The sequence below is a fragment of the Dermacentor albipictus genome, chromosome 9, assembly GCF_038994185.2.
Source record: "Dermacentor albipictus isolate Rhodes 1998 colony chromosome 9, USDA_Dalb.pri_finalv2, whole genome shotgun sequence".
NCBI classification, from domain to species: Eukaryota; Metazoa; Arthropoda; class Arachnida; order Ixodida; family Ixodidae; genus Dermacentor; species Dermacentor albipictus.
The window spans coordinates 59,781,743-59,807,513 of NC_091829.1; the positions used below are offsets into that span (position 1 = coordinate 59,781,743).

Consider the following 25,771-nt stretch of genomic DNA (forward strand, 5'->3'; position numbering starts at 1 on the left):
CTGTGCGAATGCTCGCTGATGCCATGTTGATATTGGCCTATGTATAGAGTAGATTCTGTATCTTATGAGTGGTGTGAAGTGATTGATTTGCAGAGTTTCGTTTTCGATGCTGTCCCTCTTCCTCATTGTTGCTGTGTTACGTTCCTCGGATGTGGCGGCCTGGTCAGTTGCATTGGGCAGCAGTCTCTCGAGGTAAGCACCTGCTCCTGCGGCCTGCACGGCGACGTGGACTACCAATTTACATGCACCGTGGGCCAACTGTGCTTGTGGCCTGCCTCGGCGGCCGCGACCTGCCCTGAACAGAGACCGGCACACGTGCTTACGTGGTCTGAAGTGAATGAAGTTGATAGCCACGTGAGTGGAAAGACCTGCAAAAGTGGCTGCGAAAGGTGATGCCCACGAAACGGATGATTGAGACAAAACGGCCCCCTTTAGCGGCTCCTGAAAGAACAAAAAGAAAGGTGCACGTTGGAAAGGAGTTGAACGCTAAAGTGGCGGGTAGTCCATGTCGCTGTGTTGGCTGCGGCAGCAGATGCCTGGTTCACCCGATTGCTTCGCAATGCAAGTTGCTCATCTTGAACGGCAACTGTCGGTTCAAGCAGGCGGGACGCTCTGTCCAATCTGTTTGCACTGCTGGTTGTCGCTCGTTACCAGACCGCCAGGTGCGACGAAGGCAAGCGCTATGCCTGTAGTCATATGGCTGAATGTGCCGCATGCGAATCGTCTGTGCGAATGCTCGCTGATGCCATGTTGATATTGGCCTATGTATAGAGTAGATTCTGTATCTTATGAGTGGTGTGAAGTGATTGATTTGCAGAGTTTCGTTTTCGATGCTGTCCCTCTTCCTCATTGTTGCTGTGTTACGTTCCTCGGATGTGGCGGCCTGGTCAGTTGCATTGGGCAGCAGTCTCTCGAGGTAAGCACCTGCTCCTGCGGCCTGCACGGCGACGTGGACTCCCAATTTACATGCACCGTGGGCCAACTGTGCTTGTGGCCTGCCTCGGCGGCCGCGACCTGCCCTGAACAGAGACCGGCACACGTGCTTACGTGGTCTGAAGTGAATGAAGTTGATAGCCACGTGGGTGGAAAGACCTGCAAAAGTGGCTGCGAAAGGTGATGCCCACGAAACGGATGATTGAGACAAAACGGCCCCCTTTAGCGGCTCCTGAAAGAACAAAAAGAAAGGTGCACGTTGGAAAGGAGTTGAACGCTAAAGTGGCGGGTAGTCCACGTCGCTGTGTTGGCTGCGGCAGCAGATGCCTGGTTCACCCGATTGCTTCGCAATGCAAGTTGCTCATCTTGAACGGCAACTGTCGGTTCAAGCAGGCGGGACGCTCTGTCCAATCTGTTTGCACTGCTGGTTGTCGCTCGTTACCAGACCGCCAGGTGCGACGAAGGCAAGCGCTATGCCTGTAGTCATATGGCTGAATGTGCCGCATGCGAATCGTCTGTGCGAATGCTCGCTGATGCCATGTTGATATTGGCCTATGTATAGAGTAGATTCTGTATCTTATGAGTGGTGTGAAGTGATTGATTTGCAGAGTTTCGTTTTCGATGCTGTCCCTCTTCCTCATTGTTGCTGTGTTACGTTCCTCGGATGTGGCGGCCTGGTCAGTTGCATTGGGCAGCAGTCTCTCGAGGTAAGCACCTGCTCCTGCGGCCTGCACGGCGACGTGGACTCCCAATTTACATGCACCGTGGGCCAACTGTGCTTGTGGCCTGCCTCGGCGGCCGCGACCTGCCCTGAACAGAGACCGGCACACGTGCTTACGTGGTCTGAAGTGAATGAAGTTGATAGCCACGTGGGTGGAAAGACCTGCAAAAGTGGCTGCGAAAGGTGATGCCCACGAAACGGATGATTGAGACAAAACGGCCCCCTTTAGCGGCTCCCGAAAGAACAAAAAGAAAGGTGCACGTTGGAAAGGAGTTGAACGCTAAAGTGGCGGGTAGTCCACGTTGCTGTGTTGGCTGCGGCAGCAGATGCCTGGTTCACCCGATTGCTTCGCAATGCAAGTTGCTCATCTTGAACGGCAACTGTCGGTTCAAGCAGGTGGGACGCTCTGTCCAATCTGTTTGCACTGCTGGTTGTCGCTCGTTACCAGACCGCCAGGTGCGACGACGAAGTCCCGTTTAGGAGCTCGCGTTAATGAATCCAGCGCATCTCGACATGCAAATTTTATTGCTGTTCCATAAGAATGTACATCAACACTGCTCGTCTTCCGCCAATAAAGTAGCACGTTCTGTTCACTCACTTGTGGCTTGTTCGTGTGGGCGTCAGTAGAGGCCCTTTGGTCTCCTGGCAATTAGAACGCACCGGCTACGCGGCTGCCGCGTAGCCAGCTGGGCGAGCACGGCGAGCACGGCGCGTACGAGCGGATGCAAGCGTACACGACCAGGAACAAACGGCCATATTGAATATTGCTGTAAAAAAAAAAAAAACTTGCACTTCCGCTTCTGGTTTTAGCAGCGCCATCTGGCGTCCCCGAAAGTAAGTTCCATGCGCTGCCGCTGCTTATTTTCGAACCACTGCGGAAGCTACAGTTTCCCTTCTCTAAGAAAGTTCTTTATTCTATGGTTCGGTGGCACCCCCCGCGCCCGGAGCAGAGCACTTGGGGACCTGTGCTGCCTGCAACAATTGGGACGTCTCTCTGCTGACGCTCCGAGCGCCTGAAGCCAATTTATCTTAGGAGCGGTCCCCCACAAGTGCGCGACTATTCCGGCATAATGTCGACTGTCGGCACGATCCCGACTGTCTCGACGTTATTTGGCCACGCTGGCATTCGTTCGAGTGTGCTGGGGAAGTCACGAGCTCTGTTTTTTCTTAAGGGTGAACAGGCACCACGGAGGCGGAAAAAAAATTATCAGTGGCGATTTAGTGCTAAATGCGAGAGAAATACGCCCCGGATCTGTGGTTTAAACTGCTTCCACAAGATTTGCAAAGTGTTCAGGAGTTCGCTCGACACACGTCGTGCCTCTTCGAGGAGCGAAGTGCAACTGACTGTGTTCCGGAGCAGGCCACCGTCAGTGATTATACATTTTGTGTGTGTGTGTGTGTGTGTGTGTGTGTGTGTGTGTGTGTGTGTGTGTGTGTGTGTGTGTGTGTGTGTGTGTGTGTGTGAGAGAGAGAGAGAGAGAGAGGAAAGGAAACCGAGGGGCTCGATTTTTGTTAGTCACCTCATAAGAAGCAAACAAACAGATACCAAGGACAGCATAAGGGGAATTTCTTGTACTTATTGATTTAACTATTTCGTTACCTCGAGAAAATGATCGTTTCTTGTAGCACTCGGAAAAACATTATTTACGATTACAAATAATATTCCAGCATACATTGCAGCATAGCATATTGTACATAATGAAATGCTCTTTCCAAAAACATACGTTGCCAGAAAAAAAATGTTAGGTAAAACAAACATTCTAAAAAGCGCCATTTTTGCTGCCAATTGATAAAACAACATATCTACAGAGACATTAATATCAAGGGAAATTCAGAATGAACATTTCCAAGATAACCCAGGAATAGCCTCAAAAAATGAATGCTCCGTGCACCACCGTTCTGCGGATACAAAAAAGAAACTAAAACCAGTTCATCTCATGCCATGCGGTGAAGCAGTTTCTGGATATTGTGAAGCATAGGCGCACTCGGCACCTTTCCCACAAAACGTCTGGTTTTTGTTCAACTTTGCGGTCCTCGTAACAGATTTTGCAGTTCTGCCTTTTCGGCATCTTCGGAATATGGTCCGATGAGAAATCCACGGAACGTACTTCACCAGTTCGTCTGGAGTACGTGATGCGCCTCTTCCAGGGCCGATCGCTCTCAGCGTAGCTGGTCCACTACAAGATTATGCATCCAAGCACATCTGTTTGCATTTTTGCAGATTGTCTTTATCACCTCTGCATAGAGGAAAAGTAGAAAGAAATCCCACGCCGTTGTGAACTGTCTTGCGCTTATCCGTAGTGCTGGGCAGAGATGTGCTACGGGCGGCCTTATTGACGTAAACGTTTTTTTTTCTACTTTTTTTTGCTTCCGATGATAGCACATTATAACCAAGCGAAGTAGGTACCCCGAAGATAATCAGTGGAGCTCTCGGGTCGTGCGAAAAGATAGGCAGGGACAGGTAAGCGCGCACAAGGAAGGAGACCGCTCACGGCAAGTCAACTCTCCGGTGAACAGCAGCGGATGCCCCTTGCTGACTCAAAGCATCGTCGCCGTCAGAGTTTGGAGCTGCTTTGCCGTCATCTTCGGAATCGTAACTCGAGTCCTCGTCTCTAAATTGAAGTGGGGCTGCAGCGTAGATTCGAGCACGACGCTTTCGTCGCGACGCAGCTGCGCGGGACGACGCCGTGGGAGCGAGTTTCGGTAACTGCGTAGTGACACCGGCAGCGCCCCTTTCGGGGATTTTACGAAAAGCGAAATCGAAACTCTTGGAAACCCGTTGAAGATGCCAGGTCCACGTGTTGGACACGCGGCGGACCTTCAGAAAAACACTTTGGCGGAATAAAACGACTCGGATTCCAAACCAAAGCTCACTAGTGAACAGCTGGCGTGATTTTCGGTTGTTACCCCTCAGCACTGTCGGACCGCAAAGCCAGCGATGTAAATTCTCGACTTGCTGCGAGTCATTTGATTACAAAATTCTCACGCTAGTGCGGCGTAATCGTGAGCGCCATGCTTTTTTTTTTTGTCGAGCGCGGCAGAAGGTGACAGCCACGTCTCTTTTCGCTACAGCATAGGCACATTAGTTAGCGAAAAGGTCCGTCACAAATCAACATTGCCGGAGCGCAAACATTTAAGCTGATTCTGAAAGTTACTGAATACTGGATAGCCTTAAGTGGATAAGAAAGTGCTCCAACATGTCGAAATCGGCGATCTAAAGCGTCGATCACAGGGGATCGATATGAATAGGCGTGGTAACGAAAATAAATAAATAGAAATGAAAATTGGTGAGAAAACTGGCCGCAAATGGAACACGAACCCATGTCTTCGCTTTGCGCGTGCGATGTTCTTGGCAACTGAGCTACCGCGGCGCCGTTTTCCCATCTACTTTCTGGGTTATTCAGCAATGTGTTATTAGCTGACTTCACACGGGCTTGGTGCATCTGGCTTCTGCGTATATTTAAATGGTCTTCGAAAAAAGAAACAGCCATTTCGCGCCTCCAGAAGCGTCGTAGCGGGTCGCAAGCATTGTCAGAATGTAGGTCCCAACAAGACAAAAAGCGAGAATTAGACACAAAGTAGGTAAAGGTAACTGTACGGGCATAATTAGTGCCAATATGGTCGAAAATTAACCACATTGACCTAATTCCCTGTAAAGGGTGCACCGCCGTGGATACGTACGTGTTGAGGCAAAGCCGCAGTACTGCACGCTTTTGGGTAATGGAGCGAGTTCGCTTGGTTGGCCGCGGCGATCGCATTTAGATGGGGCTAAACACAACGCCCGTGTACCGTGCATGGGGTACACGTTAAAGAACCTCAGGTGGTCGAAATTAATTCGGAGTCCCTCACTTGCTTCACAATCGTATCGTTGTTTTGACAAGAAAAGCCCCATAGTTTAATTTTTATGGTTCGGTTGAACTAGGCAGGAAAAAAAAAAAAAAGGCGGGAGGGAGTGCTATTCTGTGCGCGGCGATCGGCTGCAGCTAACGCAGCGAAACAAACAGCTTATATTTCGTCTATAGACGATCTATAAACCAGGAGTACACAAAAAGAAATAGAAACCTTATCGACTCTTGTCTGTAGACAAAGAATGGACTGAAATAGAGACTGTATGGACTTTCGTCTATAGGTACTCTATAGAGGGGAAGTAGACAAAAAGAAAAACACCTTATCGACTTTTCTATAACCCGTCTATACTATGCGAGTAGAGAAAAAGAAATAGAAACCTTATTGACTTTCGTCTATAGACTGTCAACAAAAGACCAAATCTATAGAAAGGCAAGGTCGTCTATAAGAAGTCTAGGAATTCTAAGTCTATGGACAGTCTAAACTCGTTTTTGTAAGGGTTCAGTGCACCCAAGCTGCAGGTCAGCTTGCTGCCGGCTAGCCATATATCTATACAGGCGCGATGAACTTTGGTCTAGCATCTCTGACGTGAGATAGGACGTGTTTTATGTCCGAGCCTGCACGCGTCAAATGCGCCCACCGACACCTCTACCGTCGACGGATGGATGGATGTTATGAGCGTCCCCTTTGGAACGGGGCGGTGGGTTGCGCCACCAAACTCTTGCTATTATACTGCCTAATATCCTACCTGGGTAAAAAAATGAAAAAAGAAAAAAAAAACCTATGAACTACCGAACTATGAACGGCGTAGCGTATAACAGCGCCGCGCGTGGCCTGCGGCCGCGTTACGCCGGACTATATCCACGCCTTTATGCATAAAGGCGTCTTTAAGAACGGGAATACGTAGAGGAAACGTTGCATCAGACGAGATGCCTAAGTCGCGCGCCATCACGTTCCCCGCGAAGCTCAGTGCTGTCTTGGCACCGCCAGGTTCTTTCGCTTCCCGAAAGGCGACAGGCAAGTACAGGTTACTCAGTGGTGAAACGAAGTAGCCGTTGGGCCACCTTTGTAAGTGCAAGGGATCTGGTATTGAACATGTCTTAGAAGATGTGTTTCGTGTTTTCTCTTCCCGGAGTTGCGATTCTTGTGCTGTATCTTGTACTCTTGTATCTGTATTCTTGTATCTGTACCCAGACGTCTCTTATCTGTTTTGCGCAGAGATGTAACATTAAAAGGGTACTGTGGCTCTTTGGTCATAGTTGGGCCTTGCGCTACAACGCGCCAAATTCATCATCAACATTAAAAGGATGAACGCAATCGCTATTCGCTGCTTAAAGGGACACTAAAGTGAAAAATTATTTCTTCGGCATCAATAAATTGCCGTTCTACAACACCATAAACACCACTCTTACAACGATTAGACGATTGGTAAGCCATAAAAAGCGCAAGAACGAAATATGGGTGGCGACGCCTACTTAAGTTCCCGCACCTGGGGGCTGTGATGTCTTCGATTTTGATGGCATCTTCTGGGGCCTACTAATTATTATTACTAATTATAGCCGTACAGATTGACTACATTGTGTTCTAAAGGAACCAAATATTAAACATGACAAGTTTCGGAACCTTTATTCAGCCAACGCGGCCCAAATGTAGAACACTGTACCCAAATGCGAAAACACACTTTGGAATCCCTGACGTCACGCTGACGTACCGGCGCTGGGCTTTCGGCGCGAAATTCAAATACTGATACTTGGACCTTCATTTCCTCATCTAATAATCAAACTATTTTTTTGAAATGACTGCCTGCAGGGTTCTCAAACAATGCTTCATTAGTCTAAACTGATTTATTGTTTCGTTTTAGGGTCCCTTTAAGAAATACCGAGTTCGACTTCCACATTCGTGTATTTATTACACCTTGTGCACGACATGGTTCCTTGTGGACGCTGTTTAGTCAGAACAATGTCATGTAATAAGGCCTTGCTCCTTTTCTGGGCTCCTTAAGTCGCGGCGACAGTTAGTTGGTGTATGGGCTTTTCTGCTTTCTGCTTTCTACATATATATCGGCCGAGATGCATGCAATTCAAGATGCTTTCGTTTTTCTTTCGTTATACTAAGAGCTTCATGTGCTGCGCTTGTAATAATAGCACAGTGCGTTTGCTGGCTGTATCAATTGCGCGGTCATATCATATCTCCATGTACTAATCGTGCGCTTGTATTTAGAACTAAGATTACGCATTTGTCTCGTAAAGTTACTAATTCTCCCGTGTGATTTGTGGCAATATAAATGCAGAAAGTTCGACTATGACTGACGCCTAATTTTATCTGATAAGGTGATCAGTCATCATTCATCTCCGCGCTTAATAAGGCGTTGCAATTCGTGGCCTTGTACGCCTGTGGTTATATTATTTACCAACTGTGAGCGTCTGCAATGAGGTCGGACTGTAACCATAAATGAGAGAATGTAGTAAACCCATGGCAAAGCGAGACTAACACAGAATATATATAGGATAGGCATGCTTATCTCCTTTCACCAACACAAACAGGACAACGATACAAACGTCGAAGACAGCGCACCGTGCAGCTGTGCTCCGCAGTCTACATATGCAGTGTGGAGGGCCAATCAACGTTAAGTGCGCATGCTCTCATAGAGGCAGGTTTAGGAAGATTGTCCGTGGACATCGAACAGACTGCTTTGCCTTCCTATAGCTTATACATAATGCTACTTCATATAGTGTACCCACCATCGACAGCACTTGTACCGACCGCAACATATCCTATTTGTAGTTAACGCTTTCAAGCTGTCTTTGTACACAGCCCAACTGTCGACTGAGGAGTTCCACTGCGGCTTTAACACCACGAGCGTCTTATGCTGCAAGCGTGCATACAGGATTACAGCGCGGGCGAATGCCACAGATTAACAGCGCAATTATTTGCCAAGCTGTATGCTTGAATCGTGTATACCTTTTGTCTTCGTATATGACTGGCTCGTGTGCACCGCATTTTGCCGAGTTCTTGTCGCCTGGCAAGCATGCAGGTGCACGTTTCTCGCGCACCTCGAATTCCACCTGGAAAAAGAGGCGCTATGGTAGAACCAGAGAGTGAAGGCATGCCCACTTGGGCATGCCCTCAGAAGGGCGTCTGTGCTGGAGAATCGTGGTCTTGGCTTGTAGCGCGAAGTGAACACGGACACAGAAAGGAGCAGACAGGACGAGCGCTATCTTTCTCCTTTCTATCGCTATCTCCTTTCTGTGTCCGTGTTCACTTCGCGCTACAAGCCAAGACCATGTTACCGTACCAACTCGCCCAACTGTGTCTGTCCTTCTGGAGAATCAGTCGAGAGTTCGCGACCTCGTGCTAATTGCATGGCTTCGGTACCCGGCCGCATTTCAAGTGTCGGGCAGCGCAAAAAACGCTCGTGGTACACCGGGTGGTGGCCATCATAGCCCCATGCGTCCATTTGGGACGTGTCAAACCAAAATGAATAAACCAATCAATCGTAATTCGCTTACGCACTGCAGTTGAATTCACTCATTCGGAATTGAGATGAGCACTACACAGACGCAGCGACCTAGGTACGACGCAGATGCATTGGCGAAGACGGTTGTTCTCAAAGGTCTTTATTAAAACAGCAAAGAAAACCGCCATTTAGCCGAGCTTCAAACAGCCAACTCTACAAGATGAATATAAAATGCTGGGAACGTAAAACGCATTCTATTATGCGTTATATATATGCCCTCAGTTGCCAAATCGTGAAGACCACACACTGGTCTTGTACATCCTACTCGGCTGTGGTCTGTGAAAAATAAATAACTGACACAAAGTATAAGACCACTATGCAGAGCATTCTACACTGCTCGAGCCAGGCGTTACCAAACCTACTTGCGACTGCAATGCGACCAACGTGTAAGACGAGCTCAGACACCCAAACGCGCGTTATGCGAACTCGACGTTGACGTAGAGGGTCTCCTTGTCGACAAAGCCCCGCAGTTCGACGTTCTCCCAGCGTATCTTGTCCGTCCATCGGCCCCAGTTCCAAGCGCCGGCCTTGGGCTTCTTCACCATCCTGTACTCGTTCATGGGCAGCGGCAGGCGGACGTCGTTGCCAGCGTCCCTGGGGTGCATGACGATCAAGGTCACCTTCTTGCCGAAGGGCCACTCCACGTGACCGTCCCACTCGCCGTCGCGCAAGAAGAGGATGAAACGTACGCACGTCTCGCCCTCGCGCCTGGAGAATTCGCAGTCCAGCCGGAACGTGTAACCGCCCAGCGTGTACGTGTCGCTCGACATCCTCAGCTCTCTCTTCTCCTCGTTCAGCGACTCGTGGCCGGCGTAAACGTTGGCAAACTTGCAAGTCGTGATCAAGACGCCGGGTCCCGAAGCGGCGCGGTAAGGTCCCGGGATTATCGTTGCCGACGTCTTGGTCTCGGAAGCTGGAAGCGACGACGATCTTTGTTTGTCGTCGTCGCTGCCACCGCCGCCGCCGTCGCTGCGACACCTTTTTTGCACCTCGAGCAACTCGCGTTCGAGACAGGCCACTCTTTCGGCCAATGCGTTTGCGGCGTTAACGGCGTTAACGGCAGCGTTCCTGCTCGGCGTCGTCACTCGCGAGCAGCCTCCGTCGAGGTCTTTCCTGGCGCCTCCGAGTCGTCCGACGGCAGCGCCGCCTACCGCCGCCTTCTGCTGAACTGTATCATAGACTGTATCGCCCGCGCAATGCCGATAATGGTGCACGGCTAGGCCCCGAACGACGGGTCGATGGCACTTGCGGCACTTGGCCTCGCCGTTGCCGCACAGGGACAGGTGACTCCTCAGTTCGGACAGCTTGCCGGCGAAGCCGCACTCGCGGTCGCCGCCATCGCCGGCTGTGCAGAAGACGCGGCACTGGTCGAGCTCGGAGAGCTCGAAGGTGTTCGAGCGAACGTCGGCGAGCGAGAACTTCCTCCCGTCGAGAGGGCAGCCCTCGGACGCGGCGACCTGCGCCACGCAGAGGTCGCACAGAACGTGGCCGCAGGGAAGCGCCAGCGCGAGGGAAGGCAGGAGACCGCAGACGCCGCAGACGCGGCTGGCCGGCATGGGCTCGGCGAACGTGACGCGTCGCAGCTCGAGGAAGTCGCCGAACCCGGTCAGCGTGTAGCTCCAGCCGTCCATCGTTCCTCGCGGAAGAAGCACCGTTATGTCGGAAGGAAGTGAAGGACAACGCTCGCTCCGATAGGCGCACGCTCAGTCGGGCGAGACGCCAAGAGACGCCCCGAAAAGGAGCTCCACGCCGAACGCCGCCAGCAAGCGTCCGTGCAACCTCAAGCCCTCAAGGTCCCGCCCGCGCCACCAACGCCGATTCCTCCCCTAGCGGGCATATTCGAACGCAGACTGCGCCGGCTCCACCACGCGCCCTTTTGCGTGAGGTTGCGTTTCTGCGATGACAAGCGCATCCTAGTCGTCCCGAAATCCTGCTGGTGCAGATTATTGCCGAGTCATTCAAGGCTACTGCAGCCTCTAGAACAGAAAACACAGAGGCCCGCCAGCGAAGTTCTGCTCATATGTATGATAGATATTCGCAGACGTGACAAGCGCCGAGTAGCACGTGGAGTCAAATTGCGTATACAGTAAAAGCTCGTTAATTCGAACCGCAAGGGGAAGCCGCTTGAGTTCGAGTTAACGAAAGTTCGAACTAACGAAAGTGAAGGAGAGCAACAGTACACTGCGATTTGGAAGCAGTAGGGCATGTCAGAAAGTGATGGCGTTTGCTGCGGGCACACGCCATCTTCAAGTCGAAGCTCTGGGTCCGACTGTGCCCCACCACCGATGTCCACCGAAACGAACGTTAGCCGAGGCTTAACACCATCACAATGAATCGCGATGGCCGATACCTCCTAATCTGAAAACATAGGTGCACAACCGATGAAGACTGCCGAGACAAAGACGCTGAACACGTGAAGGTGGCGAAGGCCCTGATTCGTTGGTTCTTGATTGCAAGCGCAGCTGCGACGTACTTGATTCTCTGTGTTTTGGCGCTTGCCGTGCCATCTCCGCACAACATTAGCAGCTGTACAAGATTTGTAAAGCCTCCGGGATTCGCAACGGGCAAGAAGTCTCGGAGGTTACGTAGAACGGAGAGGCGGCAGCCGCCGCTGGCTTCTGGCTGACCCCGCGCAGGTTAGATTTTTTTCCGATTTTGCCTTCTCTCGCCGTTCTCTCCGTTTCGGAGGCAATACAGCCTTGTGTGTAGTCAGTAGGCGTGTTTCTGTGGCCGTGTGCCAGGCGAGCGTAGTTCGAATTATCCGTGAGGGAACCTTCTCGCGTTCGAATTAACGGACTTTTTTATACATAGACTTCTATGGAGCTTGGCTGGACCAAATCGTACAGTTCGAATTATCTATAAATTCGAATTATTGAAGTTCGAATTAACGAGCTTTCACTGTATTTGTTTTCGCGTGCCGTATTTTCATCCGAATAACGTGGTAAATTGAGTGGCCCTCACACGAGCACATGCGATTAAGTTTTGTAAACTTCGTATGTACGATCTGGCTCCTTTCAAAATTCGCTGCAGGACCCCTTGGTGAGAAACATTGTGGTGGTTACGTTCGCAATGAGGCCTTTTCCGAAGGATCTTTCGGCTATAGCGTGTAGTTGCGGTAATGGAAAGGGCAAGTATCGTGGATAGTTTGCAGCGTGGATACTTTAGGGCCTCTCACTAGGCCCCACTGCGAATTAAGTCATAGACAGAATAGGGTCAACCGGGGTAGCTTGACCGGGGTAGTTGGAGAAGTATGGGAGAGGCCTTTGCCCTGCAGTGGGCGTAATCAGGCTGATGATGATGATGAGAATAGGGTGCCTCATTAGGACGCTGCTACCTAGCCAGCCTAAAACATGAGGTTGTAGAGCATCGTTTTAGGAGCGTTTTAACCACAGTAATTTTTCAGATTGGTTCAGTAAAGAGGTGATTGGAGAAATATAAATATTGCGTTGTCATGTTGCTAAGAGGCGAGCTTCACAACCAATTAACGTAGGCACATTCTCTTTCTGCCATTTCTAAAGCCCCCTTTATACCCGTTGGTGCGTAGACTAAGCAGTCGATAATCGTCGTAATAAGTTCAAGGAAAGATAACACTGGCCGTTGAAGTGATCGCAAAAACGCGAATAAATACATGAGAATGTGACTGAAGTCCGCTTCGTGAACTTTTGAAGGCAACTAGGTCTTAGTGTATTTGGTGGCGCCCAATTAATTTTAGAAGTTGTGAATTTTAGTAGAGTAGCGAGAACAGTTTCTTTTTTTTTTGCCGCTACTGTCCACGAAGCCAGATAATTTGGTGCAGTGTATCCTAGCACAAGCTTCTCCGAAAGCTTGAGGAGGTGAGGACCACATCGACGCCTGAACGTAATTGAAGCTGCCAGTGTGTCGATCGCTGTCACCGCTTGGCTCTGCGACCGCGCGTTCCGCGGGCACCAGACTCCTTCGAGAGCTTCAAGAGAGAGGGTCTCACCATCTGCTTGGCGTCCCGCAGTGTGGCAACGAGGTCGCCGGCGTGGCGTCTGTCGTTAGGCGTGAAGAAAGTGTACACTTCGCCACCATCGGCGACGCTCACCAGATGGTTGACGCACAGTGTGTAGTCGTGCAAACTCTCAGGGAAGTCGAAGTTGACCACAAATCGCACGTCGTCGATGGCCAGGTCCCGCCCGGACCCGTGGGTGGACACCAGGACGCGAGAGCTTCCGGAACGAAACGAGCTTAGCACCCACTGGCGTTGCTCTTCCGCCATACCGCGGCGAAAGCCGACGGGCCGCCAGTCGTTCTGGCGCAACTTCCACGTCAGCTCGTGCACCGCGCCCTGCGTCCTCACTAACACTATCGCCCTGTCTCTGTTGTCCTTGAGCAAGTCGTCGAGGAGCTCCGTCAGCATGCGCTCTTTCTCGGGCTCGTTCACGACGTAGACGGTCTGTCTTGCGTCTCGGCTGACGCGCGGCTGCGCGGAGCCGAAGGTCACCTGGACGTACTCCTCGAGCAGCGACTCGACGAATGGCCGCAAGCCCTCGGGCCAGGAGGCCGTCCACATCACCGTCTGGCGGTCCGGCCGGATCTGCTCGGCGATCTTGAGCACCTGCAACTCTAGCCCCATAGTCATCATCCGGTCCGCCTCGTCGATGGCCAGGAAAGTGCACCCTAGCAGGTTCACCCTCCTTTCCTTAATGAACTCCAGGAGGCGGCCGGGCATCGCGACGCAGACGTCACAGCCCGCAGCGAGCTCGGTGTGCTGGGTGTCCTTCCGTACGCCGCTGTGGACGCAAACGCTACGCAGTCCCGATAACTGTCCGAAGTCGCCGAGCATGCGGTGGATCTGCTGGACCAGCTCCCGCGTCGGTGCCAGCACGAGGACAATGGGGTGGTCGCCGTATCGCTGGGGTCGTTGGATGCTTAATGCGTGCATGACGGCGGGAAGGACGTAGGCGAGCGTCTTGTGCGACCCCGCCTGAACGACGCCCAAAAGGTCTCGACCACCGAGAACAATGGGCCAGCACTGGGCCTCGATGCAGCTGGGCGAACCGCTGTTCCGCTTGTTCCGGAGAGCGTCAATGACGTAGTCGGGAAACGACACCTCTTCGAAGCCCAGGATTGGCTTTGCCGCTCCGCACCCTTTGACCGTGATGCGGTTAACAAGCCGATAGTCGTCCACATCGTGGGCAGACCGACTTGCTGTGGTTGGGTGCTCCCGGTAGATGTTCTTGTCGAAGGGCTGCAACTGGATCAAGTCCCACTTTGGCTTGCGGAGGTCCGCTTCCACCTGGCTTTTGCCTTTCTCCGACCCTTCGCGTTCACGACTCAGCAAAATAAAAGGGTAATCGCCCCTTGCCCTTGGGTCGGACATCGTGATTACCTTGAAGATTTTCGCGAACTTTTGTCTCTTACTAGGTGATATGTTTTTTACCCCTAGGAAGAAAGGTAATATGTCGTTGTTAACCTGAGTGGTTGTGGCGCATACCCACAGCTAGGGATTGGCCATGAATATGGTGGTTAAATTAGGTGGATATTACAAGAAGATTACCAATTTGAGGCGGTAAAATTTTTATAAGAGGTCAATAATCTCTTCGTGTCACCACCGCCTGCTTCGCCTTCGTCTCCTGACCAGTAGATCCACCATTGAAACAGCAGTGCAGTATATGTGGACATACGAGCTAACCACTGGGCGCTATCCACATCACTATGAACAACCGGCCACTATTGTCAGGGGGCGGCTATAGGCCCGCGCGCATATGAGCGTTTTACCAAACTAAACATCCTTGATCGACACGCCTCCTAGCGCCTGGGCTTCAGAATGACTAGCTAAGCAAGTTCATAGCTTAGATCAAATTAGCTTGTCAGGGCTTTACAGACACTCAGACCTCAATAAATATCCCTTCTGTTACCATATGGCCTTTGTATGGAACCCTTGTACGTTACCATGTAACCCTTGTATCGGATAGACGATATGATGGCAGCGGTCAGCTGTGCGCGCGCAGTAGAAGATACAAGATGAGACGCAGAGCAACCCGACATATCTCTGAGCAAGACAGTGCCGCTTCAGAACTTGCAGAACAGTTAAAAAAAGCAAATTCTGGAGTTTTGTGTTGCCAAAACAAAGACATGATAACGAGGCACGCCGTAGTGGGGGACTCCGGGTCAACTTTGCCCACTTGGGGTTCTTTAACGTGCGCCCAATGCACGGTACACGGGTGGTTCAGAGCACGTGATACATGGGAGGAGCGTGACAGAGAGGAAAGTCGACGCGAGAAACTCGTTTGGACCTTTCCATCGCGTGGCATGGGCACAATACGCTCTGCAACTGCCTGAGTGTCGCGACATTAGCTTGGCAGCTGTAATTATCAGTGACTCCTCCCCCCTTCCTCAAAACCCCTGCAGAAAGTGCAGCGCTTACCCTTCCGCTAAAGTGCAAGTCCAGAGGGGACGTTTACTGGCGGACAACTTTCTGAGGCAATGAAGGAAAAGCTACGAACGCGTGCCTGCTGCACATGTGTTACCGCGCCCAGTAGACCGGCAGCGTTTGAAAGTGCTTATGGTTGCTCTGAACAGACGCTTGAATCGATGCAGCTTCCACGTGCGACGGTTTCGCGCTTCCCTAGACGCGGAAGGGAAAAGCCGCAAAATAAGTAAACCTTTACACTCAGTGGTGTGCTCTGTCTTATTTAACTGTTGCTGGTAAGGCGTTTATGTTTTGTCTTCCCCAACCTAAACGGACGTGGATTAAAACGCGGGACTCTTTTCAGAAGCGCTGTCACTTGTGCGCGCTTTGCCTCCGTAGCAAATTTCCCTTCATTGCCACAGGAAGTCGTCAGCGAGTATAGATAGAACTTTAGAGAGCAGAGGGAGAGGAGGCAGCGGATGGGGACTAAACCCCCTTAAACTTCGTAAAGTAGCGGCACGCTTTGAAGAATGTCGCCTCCTCCTCTGGCCGACGCAGCGTCGCTATTGGCCGAATAGCATCACGCGGGCCCTCGCGCCGTGCTTCAGAGCCATTTTCGCTCCAGAAGCGGCTACGGAGTGGCGAGGAGCGCACGTTGGCGCCGTTGCTACCACAGAACACCTATACAAACTGGCTACGCTCGAGCGGTGTAGGTGGCGCCACGGTCGAGGACGGAGTGTGAAAGAGAGGAGAAACGAGGAGGAGTGAAGGCAGAGGAGAAGAGTGTCGCTACTTTACAAAGTTTAAAGGGTTTTATGAACGCTTGAGGGACCCCACCTTGATGTGGCAACTATAATTGACCTGCACAACAGCAGAATTCGTGTTGATATTTCTGTGCCGAACTGTGGGATAAATTCTGGAGAAATTACATGGCTGAAGTTCACGCTGCCCGCCGCTGCCACCGCTTGCTGAACCGCAGAAGCGGCGCATACCGAAACTGACGAGCGCTACCGCATCTCCACGAGGCTAACGAGGCTGCACAGAATGTTTCTTTTTCAGAAAACGCAATGTGGTTCACATTAAATTATTGTGCAATAAAGTTAATTATTTAGCACATCCTCCTCTGCGAACAACTTTGCTTGCGTCTATATTTGCGGTTAGCGAAACAGCAGCCGAACATTGGCAACCATGATCAAACATGCTCGAACGCGCTGCCGATGAATAACCCGCGTCGCCCGCGTTTTCAGTTTGCTGCTGGTCTGCTGCTTCTCGCTGCTTCCAGTTTCAGCGTGGTTTCAGCCACTTCAACTGCTTCGACTACGTTGCCAATCAGTAGACCAGCAAGGGAAGAACATGCCAGCGGTCCGAACGGGCGAGAAGTAATCGATGAGAAGGCTGACATTGTTGTTTCAAGGTAGGCCGTGCCTTATGTTGCTACTTCGCGATCGACTTACGAGTGCCACTGATCTTTCTGTTCAACTGTTTTCGTCGGATGCGAGCGCGACTTCTTGTGTTCTTTCAGTGCCGTGTGTTAAACGAGTGTTTGAGTACGCAGATCACTCTAGTCTTCTCCTCCTCTTTGCGTTTTACGGTATCTCGTAGTTCTGCTGGTGGTGTCGCGATCAGCCGCTCTCTTTCGTATTGAGCGGTGCTGTTGCAACTGCAGCTGCTGCACATCTAAACTTCGGCCACGTTGCACTGTTCGAAGATTTGTTGGAACCTTCAAGTTTCTGCCACCTATCCAAAAGGCCGTTCCCTAGCAAAAGCGCTATGTTCATTGATCGCCACGCGGAAACCTTTAACGCGGCGGTGTTTCGCTTTCTGACAGACGAGAGTACCGGACATGAGTTTGTCGAAAATTTCGCGTGCGATTACAGTTGCTTGCACCCCCTTTGGTGACATGAAAATCATTAGGGAAAAAAAGAACACGTATAACGAGCTTTTCCGAACTGCCTATGGCAGCTTGATAAGGTGGGCAACCGCATTTGTATATATATACGACTGCAGAACGAAACAATTCGGGTTGTGTTTGCGAGAGCTGTAAACACGTAGACCACAAAATGGACGAAGCGCAAAATTAAATGTATTCGGAAAGAGTAGGCACAATGTGTGCTCGAGAAGAAATCACATTCAGGCGCAATGAGCGGCAGCCGAGAAAAAAAAAAGAATAATATTGGGTTCTGGCCGCATTATCGTTGGCTCATGGAATACGTGACGCTAGGTAACTGGTTTGTGAGGGCAACATGTCTCCTCTGTGCTTTTAAACAGTGCAGAGGCAACTGAGGCTAAATGCACAAAACTTTAATTCGTAAGTACTGTTTGCTATTGCCTGGTCACCTTCGTTAATATATCTGGCATAGGTAGGGTGGTAGTAGACGGGAGTATGTGAGTGAGTAGTTGTGAGCGGGAGTAGGCTGGAACGTAACCATGAGTGAGTACCTGTAATGTGAGTTATTGGGATTGGCTGGAGTTTGCTCTTATGAACAATTCTAGTGTGAGAGTGTTGTTGTGAGCACTGGCCCTGGAGGCCAACTAAATGTCACAGTGTCAGCTGCGTTCACTAAAGCAATGGCTTCCATTTATTTTCACGAAAAGATTTAATACTGTCTTTCTGATGCACGAGAATGGGTAAGGGCTGAACAAACATTTGCTCCTTCTTACTGATTTGGCGTGCCTTAGAAAAAGGTTTTGCAGGTGTTTTGTTACCTCAGAATCGCAAGTGTGTGACATGCAAAGCATGTGCACTCAGTGTGCTCAAACAGTTATGGCGTCTAGTTAAAGCTAGTCGTGGCTGCTGATTCTACATCTAGCTAAATACAAAGAGCCAGTTGGCAACAGCATACAAAAAAGTGTATGCCGTATTTACATGAGAACAGGTCGAACATGAATCTAGTTCAGCCCCTATACGTTGAACACGCTGAAGAATGAAAGAAATATAGTTTGAATACAGGTTGGCGCATATGTTTTTAGAAAAATGATGAAGTTTGAACATGGCGCACCTTTAATTATCGTAAGCTTGGTTACTAAATCTTGCTAGTTGATACAACAAGCTGCATCCTTGTTGGTGTTGCCAGAAAAGTTGTTCTAGTCGGATGCTTCAAGAGCGTCGAGTGTGTTGGATATGCAGCATTTCCTATAGCCGGCATGAATATAATCTACAGACTGGCTGTGTGGTGAGCGCTATGAAGGAACTCTGTTAGCAAGGTAATTTTGCTAGCTTTCTTCCAAACAAAGGTCAAGATTTCTTGGTCATGAATATAGGTCAGTAGTTGACTTTAGATAACACTTTAAAAAAAAAAGTAAAGGTCAACATACATTTGAATGAATATGGTTGTTTCCTACAGAAATCACTAGAGGGAGATCTGAAGCTCCAATTGTTTAGTTACCATGGCAATGATCGTTAGTAAATGGATCTCTCTAATCTTCCTGCTTGTTTCTCCCATACAAAGTATAATGCATTATCTTTCTAATCTCCAATCAGCCCTATTCTTCTAAACATGTTAAGGCAATATGTTTATGTGCATGTGCTTAATCATTGCAAAATGCTGCATGTATAACACAGTATTTTGTTGCAAATGATCAATTTGCAAGTTTGAGCAAATTAATATACTACTTGTCGTTCCCATGCTGGCTGAACCGCCATACATGCAGAATGCATGACGCAGAGCAGGGCCAGAGTCCCCTCTATTATCTTTGCACAAGAATCTGTGCAAATAGCAGGGCTTCTACCATCAGAGAAAAGCTGGAATTTTCTGGGAATTTGTCGTGTCAATTTTGGAAAATTCAGTGAAAGAATGATGAAGTTTCACCTTCGTTGCTTTGAATCGAGGAAATTGCTGCCGACAGTAGATGGCAAAGCTAGTGTTATGCCCGAAGGAAGCGAAATTTTCAACTGAGCTTGTACAGTCTACGAACAGTGGTGTCCTTCACTGTTGTTGTGAGTGAGGGCAGGGCCAATTGGTTGGTCTATTATGGAACACATGATTCAGCCAAATCTTGCAGTGCGTCCCACCTGATTTACAACTTGCAGGTAGTAAGCAGTTGTTGAAAATTATTTGCTGGCACAGTAACTTGTCAGGCTATAAGGTAGGATTTTCTTTTTCTTCTTGTGCCTCAACCTCCAGTGTCATAGGCTGCCAAGGAATTTTCATAAAAAGATTTAGGAAAAATGAGAAAGAAATCGGGGAATTTGAGAGTGCTAATGTAGGTAGACACCCTAAGTAAGCACTTACACACTTGCAACCTGTGGTTTAGCCAGATGATCTTAATACCGTAACCTGGTTGTTGCTTGAATCTTTTATCTCCGCTACTTTGCTTACCTCCTTGTCTGTTTGCATTGAATGCCATCGGTTATCCACTGTAAGCATTACATGGCCTGCCTAGCTCCAGTTCTCCCTCTTTTAATGCCAACAAGAATATCGCCACACCCCTGCTTGCTCTCTCATCCGCGCCACTGACTTCCTCTCTCTCTCTGAACATTACACCTATAATTTACCTTCCATCGTTCAAGCAGTCCTAACAGGAGTCTGCTAGCATTACAGAATGGGTGCCAAGAGAAGGGAAGTGCTGTCAAGGATAACCAGAGAACTACGGGTGATGAAATTAATGAATTGCTGAACATAAGATGGGGTCAGCTGGCACAAGGCGGGTAATTGGATGACACTAGGAGAGGCCTTTGTCCTGCAGTGGGCATAAATAGGCTGATGGTGATGATGATAAAATGCAGCCGCAAAGACCATGGCAACTGCAACCACACCTCGACACCGCGCGGTGGTTCTTGTCGACATGGACTGCTTCTACGTGCAAGTGGAGCAGCGGCTGGCTCCCGAATGGAACGGCAAGCCCTGTGCCGTGGCGCAGTACAACACTTTCCAAGGCGGAGGGTGAGTGTGGAATGTTTTGTGGAATAGGCGCGCAGTCTTCCGTATTGCTACCAAGAAAATCGCACCATAATGAAGTAGGAAATGCACACTATGGTTCGGTGACCACTGCAGTATACTAGTTGTTGAATCGTCAGCCATGGCCAACAACTTTCTCACAATTCAAACATGCTCCAGCAGTTAAGTAGCCATGTTTAGATGCTTCACATATGATATCTAATGCTGCTTCATTCCACGTGTCTCCTGCTCGAAGGGACGCTCAAGAAAATGATTAAATCAGCTTAAGCTGATAAAGTATTCCTCCAAAACTCTGTTGTCATTTATTTCGTGGGAAGTGGTTGATTACTAGAAGAAGAAAATGAAAGCCAAACTTCCATGTTTTGTATTTGGCGCTGAAACTGCAGTGTTGTCATGACAAGGTAGCGTTACAAATTTCAAAGTATGTCCTTGTACATATTTGGGCTCTTGTGATGCAGTTTAAGTTCTCCAAACTTTCTATGTTCACTCCTCAGCTATTTTAGAATACAATCTAGTTTTGCCCGAAAGGCGAAGCGTCGATTGCGACAGGAAATTAGTACACTGCCATAATTAGTAATGATGGTAGTTTTATTGGCCATAGAAACTTGTAAACACTCGCTTACTAACTAAATTAACAAGCATGGTGTCAACATGCACAGGCAGAGATGCGCGCATCACACTCGATGACCGCTGGCACTCGCTGTCAAAACACTGGCGTGAAGAAGCGTGGCAGCAGGAATGAGCAAAGGGACGTTCGTGAGGGGCGTCGGTACACAGCACACGCTGAGCTACGAGCCGTCGGCCCACCTCGACTCTGCCTCCAAAGCAGATCACTTTCAAGATAAAGTCCGCGCGACGGCATTTGGCTGCGTCATATGCAGTTGCTGCTGAAGTATAATCCCAACCCCCCTCCCCTGGTTTCTTGTGTACGACTGAAGACGGCACGCTTCCTCCTCACCTTCCTCCATTGTGCGCGCGAGATTAAGCCGCGATCACTGGCTCGCCATCGCATGCTTTCACTCGCACATACAGCACACGGCGCGCGTCGACGGTGTTATCGCATTTGGACTTTATAAGGACCGTCATGGCAACGACGACAGCAAAAGTGCGCCTGGAATGTCCATATAATTTCTATCGCAATAAAAAATTAACTATGCTTGAGGTGACGCTGTTAAAATCCATGCAGTCATGGTGAACTGCTGTGGGAAGTTTAATACGGTAAAGCCACCCGTCTTTAGTTTTGCTCCTTTTCTGGCTAACCAAGGTATGGTATTTATTAGTGGCTTTTTGGGCATTGTGGAAGCTTAATGTGCAAATACAGCGCAACTTAACTTTCTTTCGAGTGTTCTTTTATAGCATTTCCAGCGGTTGGGTGAAAAGGCATTGCATTTTAGACAGGCTACAGCACTGATGAGCATTCGTTGAAGTGAAACGAATTCATTGCTGCTGGTATATAGGGTGTTTCAGCGAACACTTCACAAGTGTAAAAAAAATTACCTGTGGCATATAGCACAAATATAGTCCATGAGCTGGTCTATGCGAAGAGGTGGACATTACTTGTGCAAAAAATTGAAATGCATAATCGACTAATTAACAAAATTCACTTAAGTTTTTAACTAACTACCTTATAAATCATGTTGCAATTTACTCATTCTAGTGGGTGAGACTGCACATATCCACTTGAATAGAATTGTGTGGATGACAACATTTACGAGTTATGCGACGTAAAGCTTGCTGTAGAAATGCACTGTCGTTCCACTTACTTTCTTAAGGAAACATCATTTTATGCATTGAAGCAAGAAAGTAACTGGAGCACCAATGCATTTCTTCGCAAAGTTCGGGAATTAATCTCTCGAAACTGGTGTCATTCTGCGAATTCGTTCCAAGTGGACCCACCTTGCAAAGTTAGATATCTAGAGTGCTTGCAATGTTTGTTTAGCAATGTAGTCATAACCATGAAGACTAAACCCAAACATAATACTACGGTGCCTGCATGACTACACAAGGTCAAGAAGCAAGAAACGAAGAAAAGAAAGTGTGGTTATGTGTGTGTACATTAAAAGTTCTTGATGCAAATTGAATATTCTCTTATTTCATATCACAGGGTTGAATAATTCGATTATAAATTTCGTTTACGAATATTTGATTATTTGTGGGTGTACAGGTATCCTGTGATTTATTGGAGAGTTCTCGCAATGAAAGAAGTTTTATGCATACAGTCAAGCAGCTGCTTCAACTGCATGTGTAAGAGTTGTGATGACCATGTACTTCTTCCTTATTTAAAAGCTGAACAGTCTTCACAAAGTAGTGTTGCATCTGACGAAGGATATAAACAAGATTTTCATACATTTCTCTCCCTCATGGTTTCTTCTGCTTGCTCAAGTGGAAAAGTATTTGATGTTTCATTTGATATTTGAAGCCTCTGTGCATTTAATTGCTTTTACGCTTTTTACGTGTGAGCTGACTGACAGGTGGGTGATGCGCGAACATTTAATACTTGGCAAGTACGATTTTAAAGACAGACCAAATGTGATGTAACAGGTCACACATACATCATGCTTGAAGCTTGGCTGGCTGACGTCATGCTTACCAGCCTCTGTTACATTGCTCACCCTTACCTCAAAGCTTCTTAATTGATTCAGGTTTGCTGATGTTTGCACAGAAGGACGGCAGGCTTTACATGAGTGGTGTCACTCGCAGGCTGATAGCGGTCAACTATGAGGCCAGGGCATGCGGGGTCAAGCGTGGCATGAGGGGTGACCAGGCTGCCAAGTTGGCCAAGGATCTGCACCTGTTTCGAGTGCCAGAGGTCAGGGGCAAGGCTGACCTCACCAGGTGGGTTTGAATCCCCTTAATGAGAGTGTTGGCTCTGAGTGCTTTTACTTTCTTGTCTGAGAATTGCTTCAATTTGGACTTGAGAAGTCTTGAGGTCGAACCAAAAGTCATACTTGTCCCTTACTGCCCATCTTGAAAGTGAAGACAGCTAATGTCACCGAGAGCAATGCCATGGGTGACTGTAGTTACTTCTCCATGCTAGCAGCGGCACTGCATATTGGAAGATTTAGAAATAGCCCAATTTAACCGCATTCAGAGTGAACGTGCAGTGGCCCAGCCAGCACCATGATGACGGTAGTCCTTACTGCTTTCCCACTATATAGTATTCAGTGATTCAAGCGTGATAACTGGACCGCATGGCAGCCGGTGCTTTTTGCACCACTTGTGACCGCTAGGTGAGCACTGGGGGGGCCAAATGCAGTCATAGTGCGTCACAAAGGCTCCCTGTTTCAGTGTTTACCACAGTGCATCTGTTTGGTGCTCCAGTGCCCACTGGCAGCGCTAGGAACACTGGCGGTCATGCGCTATCAGTGCTGCGTTTTGATAGCTAAACACTGTACGCCTTGTGCTCAAGAGATCATTCAAGGGCATGTCGAAGAGAGTGCTGTTGGCGGATTTTTCCTGCAGGTTTTAGGAGAAGTTGGGTGGTGGATCTTCTCAACCCCACTTCTCTTGTTAAATCTCCTTATTCCTTCCGCCCTGCATTTCGACTTCAAGGCTTAAGTAGGTTAGTCATGCTACAAAAACCGCATACTTCTCACTGTAATCGCCTTTCAGGCTGCTATAGAGTACTGTGGTCAGCATGTTATGCAGCAGTGGAGAGAGAGAGAAGGACATTTATTAGTTAAAAAAAGATATATATGCACATATATTAAAAGGCAACCGCTGTGATTTTTCTGGTGAGGTGCCTGGATTATGTGAATTGTTTTGCTCCTTAATAGGAAATCAGCTTTTGTTGCTCCCACCTCAGGATTTCTGAGCTTTAAAAGTAGATGTGCATTTGGCTGGAATGTTCTCCCTCCCTCCTGGGTTGGGGTAGCTGCTGGATCTGTCAGCTGGGATTGACCAACCACTATAAGTTGGCAGTTACTTGAGAAAGCAATAGAAACTTAGGGACAAAAAAAGTATTTTGAGCCCTTAAGTCTACACAAGCTTTGGTGCTCTCTTCTTGCCAGGTACCGGGAAGCAGGTGCAGAGGTCCTCTCCGTGCTGTGCCAGTTCAGCGAAGTGGTGGAACGAGCCAGCGTGGACGAAGCGTATCTGGACCTCACGGAAGCGTGCAAGGCGGTGCCACTGCCTCGGAGCATGGATGCCATGCCCAACACGTTCCTGGGCCAGACGCCCAAGACTGCCTCGCAGAGTGGGGTGGACGATGCCAGTGAGTGCAGGTGTCTCTTGGTTCATCGCTTTCAATAGACACTGCTATAGAGAAAAATAATCCCATCTGTAGTAGTAAATTGCCCACCTTATCCTTTGAAAAAGCTGCTCTTAGCATGAGAAGAGGCCTGGTAAGTGAGAAAAGACGCAAAGATGAAACAGAAGTGGTGAGGGTTGTCCTGAAGTCAGACTTGTGCACATTACAGAAATAGAAGTGAATAATTACAATTTCTTCATTCAGAAATGCAATTGATTACAGTTACCAATGACTGCAAGACGAAAATAATTGAGGAATTTCTTAGAAGTAATTGATTATTTTTACTTTTTATAACTTTTTATAAAATTGCAGATACCATAATCAGAACAAGATGTCCTGACACAGTCAGTGTGTCGTCAGCAGCCCTTTCTGCTTTGCTTATCTTTGCTAAGAAATGCTTTTCAAAAGTTTCATTGGTTATCATTCCTCATTTTTGTAGTGTGTACATGCTGTGACAATGAAAACTTGCATGATGTGCGCGCTGGGGGTAACGCTGGGGGTGCGTGCTGAGTAACGACATCTTGCGGACAAGATTGTCGTTACTCAGCATCTGGGTCCTCTTAAGTGCAGTACTTTGTTGTTGCATTGTTGCTGGGACTTGAAGAAAACGCTCCTGGTTGGGCCATTGAGAAGCTGTGCAAGTTGTCTGTATGCGATAACGACCTAAGTGGTCCAGCGCTGGTTCAATTCATCGGCCATATTGTGGAACGTTTTTATGAGGAAACAAATATTGAGCTCCCAGGTTTGTCTGCCTGAACATGCACATCCGCGAGGCTGCTATGTGGCACGATCTCTGGTGTTCTACAGTAGTTCCCATGAAATTCAGGTTACTGAAGCTGCATCACCTGTTGCAGCTTGTCTCTTCAGTAAAGTAACTAATTACTTGTAATTGATTACTGAAAAATGTAATTGAATTACTGCGAGCTTACTGAGTAAAAATGTAAGTATTAATTTACATAATTACCAAGAAATGTAATAGATTACAAGTAATTAATTAAGTAAATGTAACTGAAGTACTAAAGCGCCAAACAGACAACAGACGACTTCTTGTGTCGTCTGTTTGGTAGTACTTCAGTCACATGCACCAACTAGCCCAACTAAAATTTCTGCTATAATTAAATGTAATTTGTTATGTACAAGTGTGTTTGAAGTTTCCACACTACCTTGCCATGATGACGTAGATTGTGAAAATGTTTGCTCAGGCCTAGTTCACTTTTTATTGGTAAAGATG

General features: G+C 48.6%; 1 protein-coding gene and 1 pseudogene across 2 annotated transcripts in view; one reads left to right on the plus strand and one right to left on the minus strand.

Moving 5' to 3' along the window:
• Positions 1-12,512: 12,512 nt before the first annotated feature.
• Positions 12,513-14,785, minus strand: LOC135919766 (probable ATP-dependent RNA helicase DDX5 pseudogene; annotated as a pseudogene).
• Positions 14,786-16,555: 1,770 nt separating this feature from the next.
• LOC135919765 (DNA polymerase eta-like) overlaps positions 16,556-25,771 on the plus strand; it is a 36,905-nt gene continuing 27,689 nt past the window's right edge. Inside the window, exons 1-4 of one of the 2 annotated variants that reach the window (XM_065453649.2) lie at positions 16,556-16,807; positions 20,120-20,276; positions 22,992-23,126; positions 24,302-24,504. In XM_065453649.2, coding sequence (XP_065309721.2) covers positions 16,780-16,807; positions 20,120-20,276; positions 22,992-23,126; positions 24,302-24,504 — 523 coding nt within the window. In that variant the 5' untranslated portion in view covers positions 16,556-16,779. The remainder of the gene's footprint in view (positions 16,808-20,119; positions 20,277-22,991; positions 23,127-24,301; positions 24,505-25,771) is intronic. The other variant, XM_065453650.2, reaches the window with a different exon arrangement.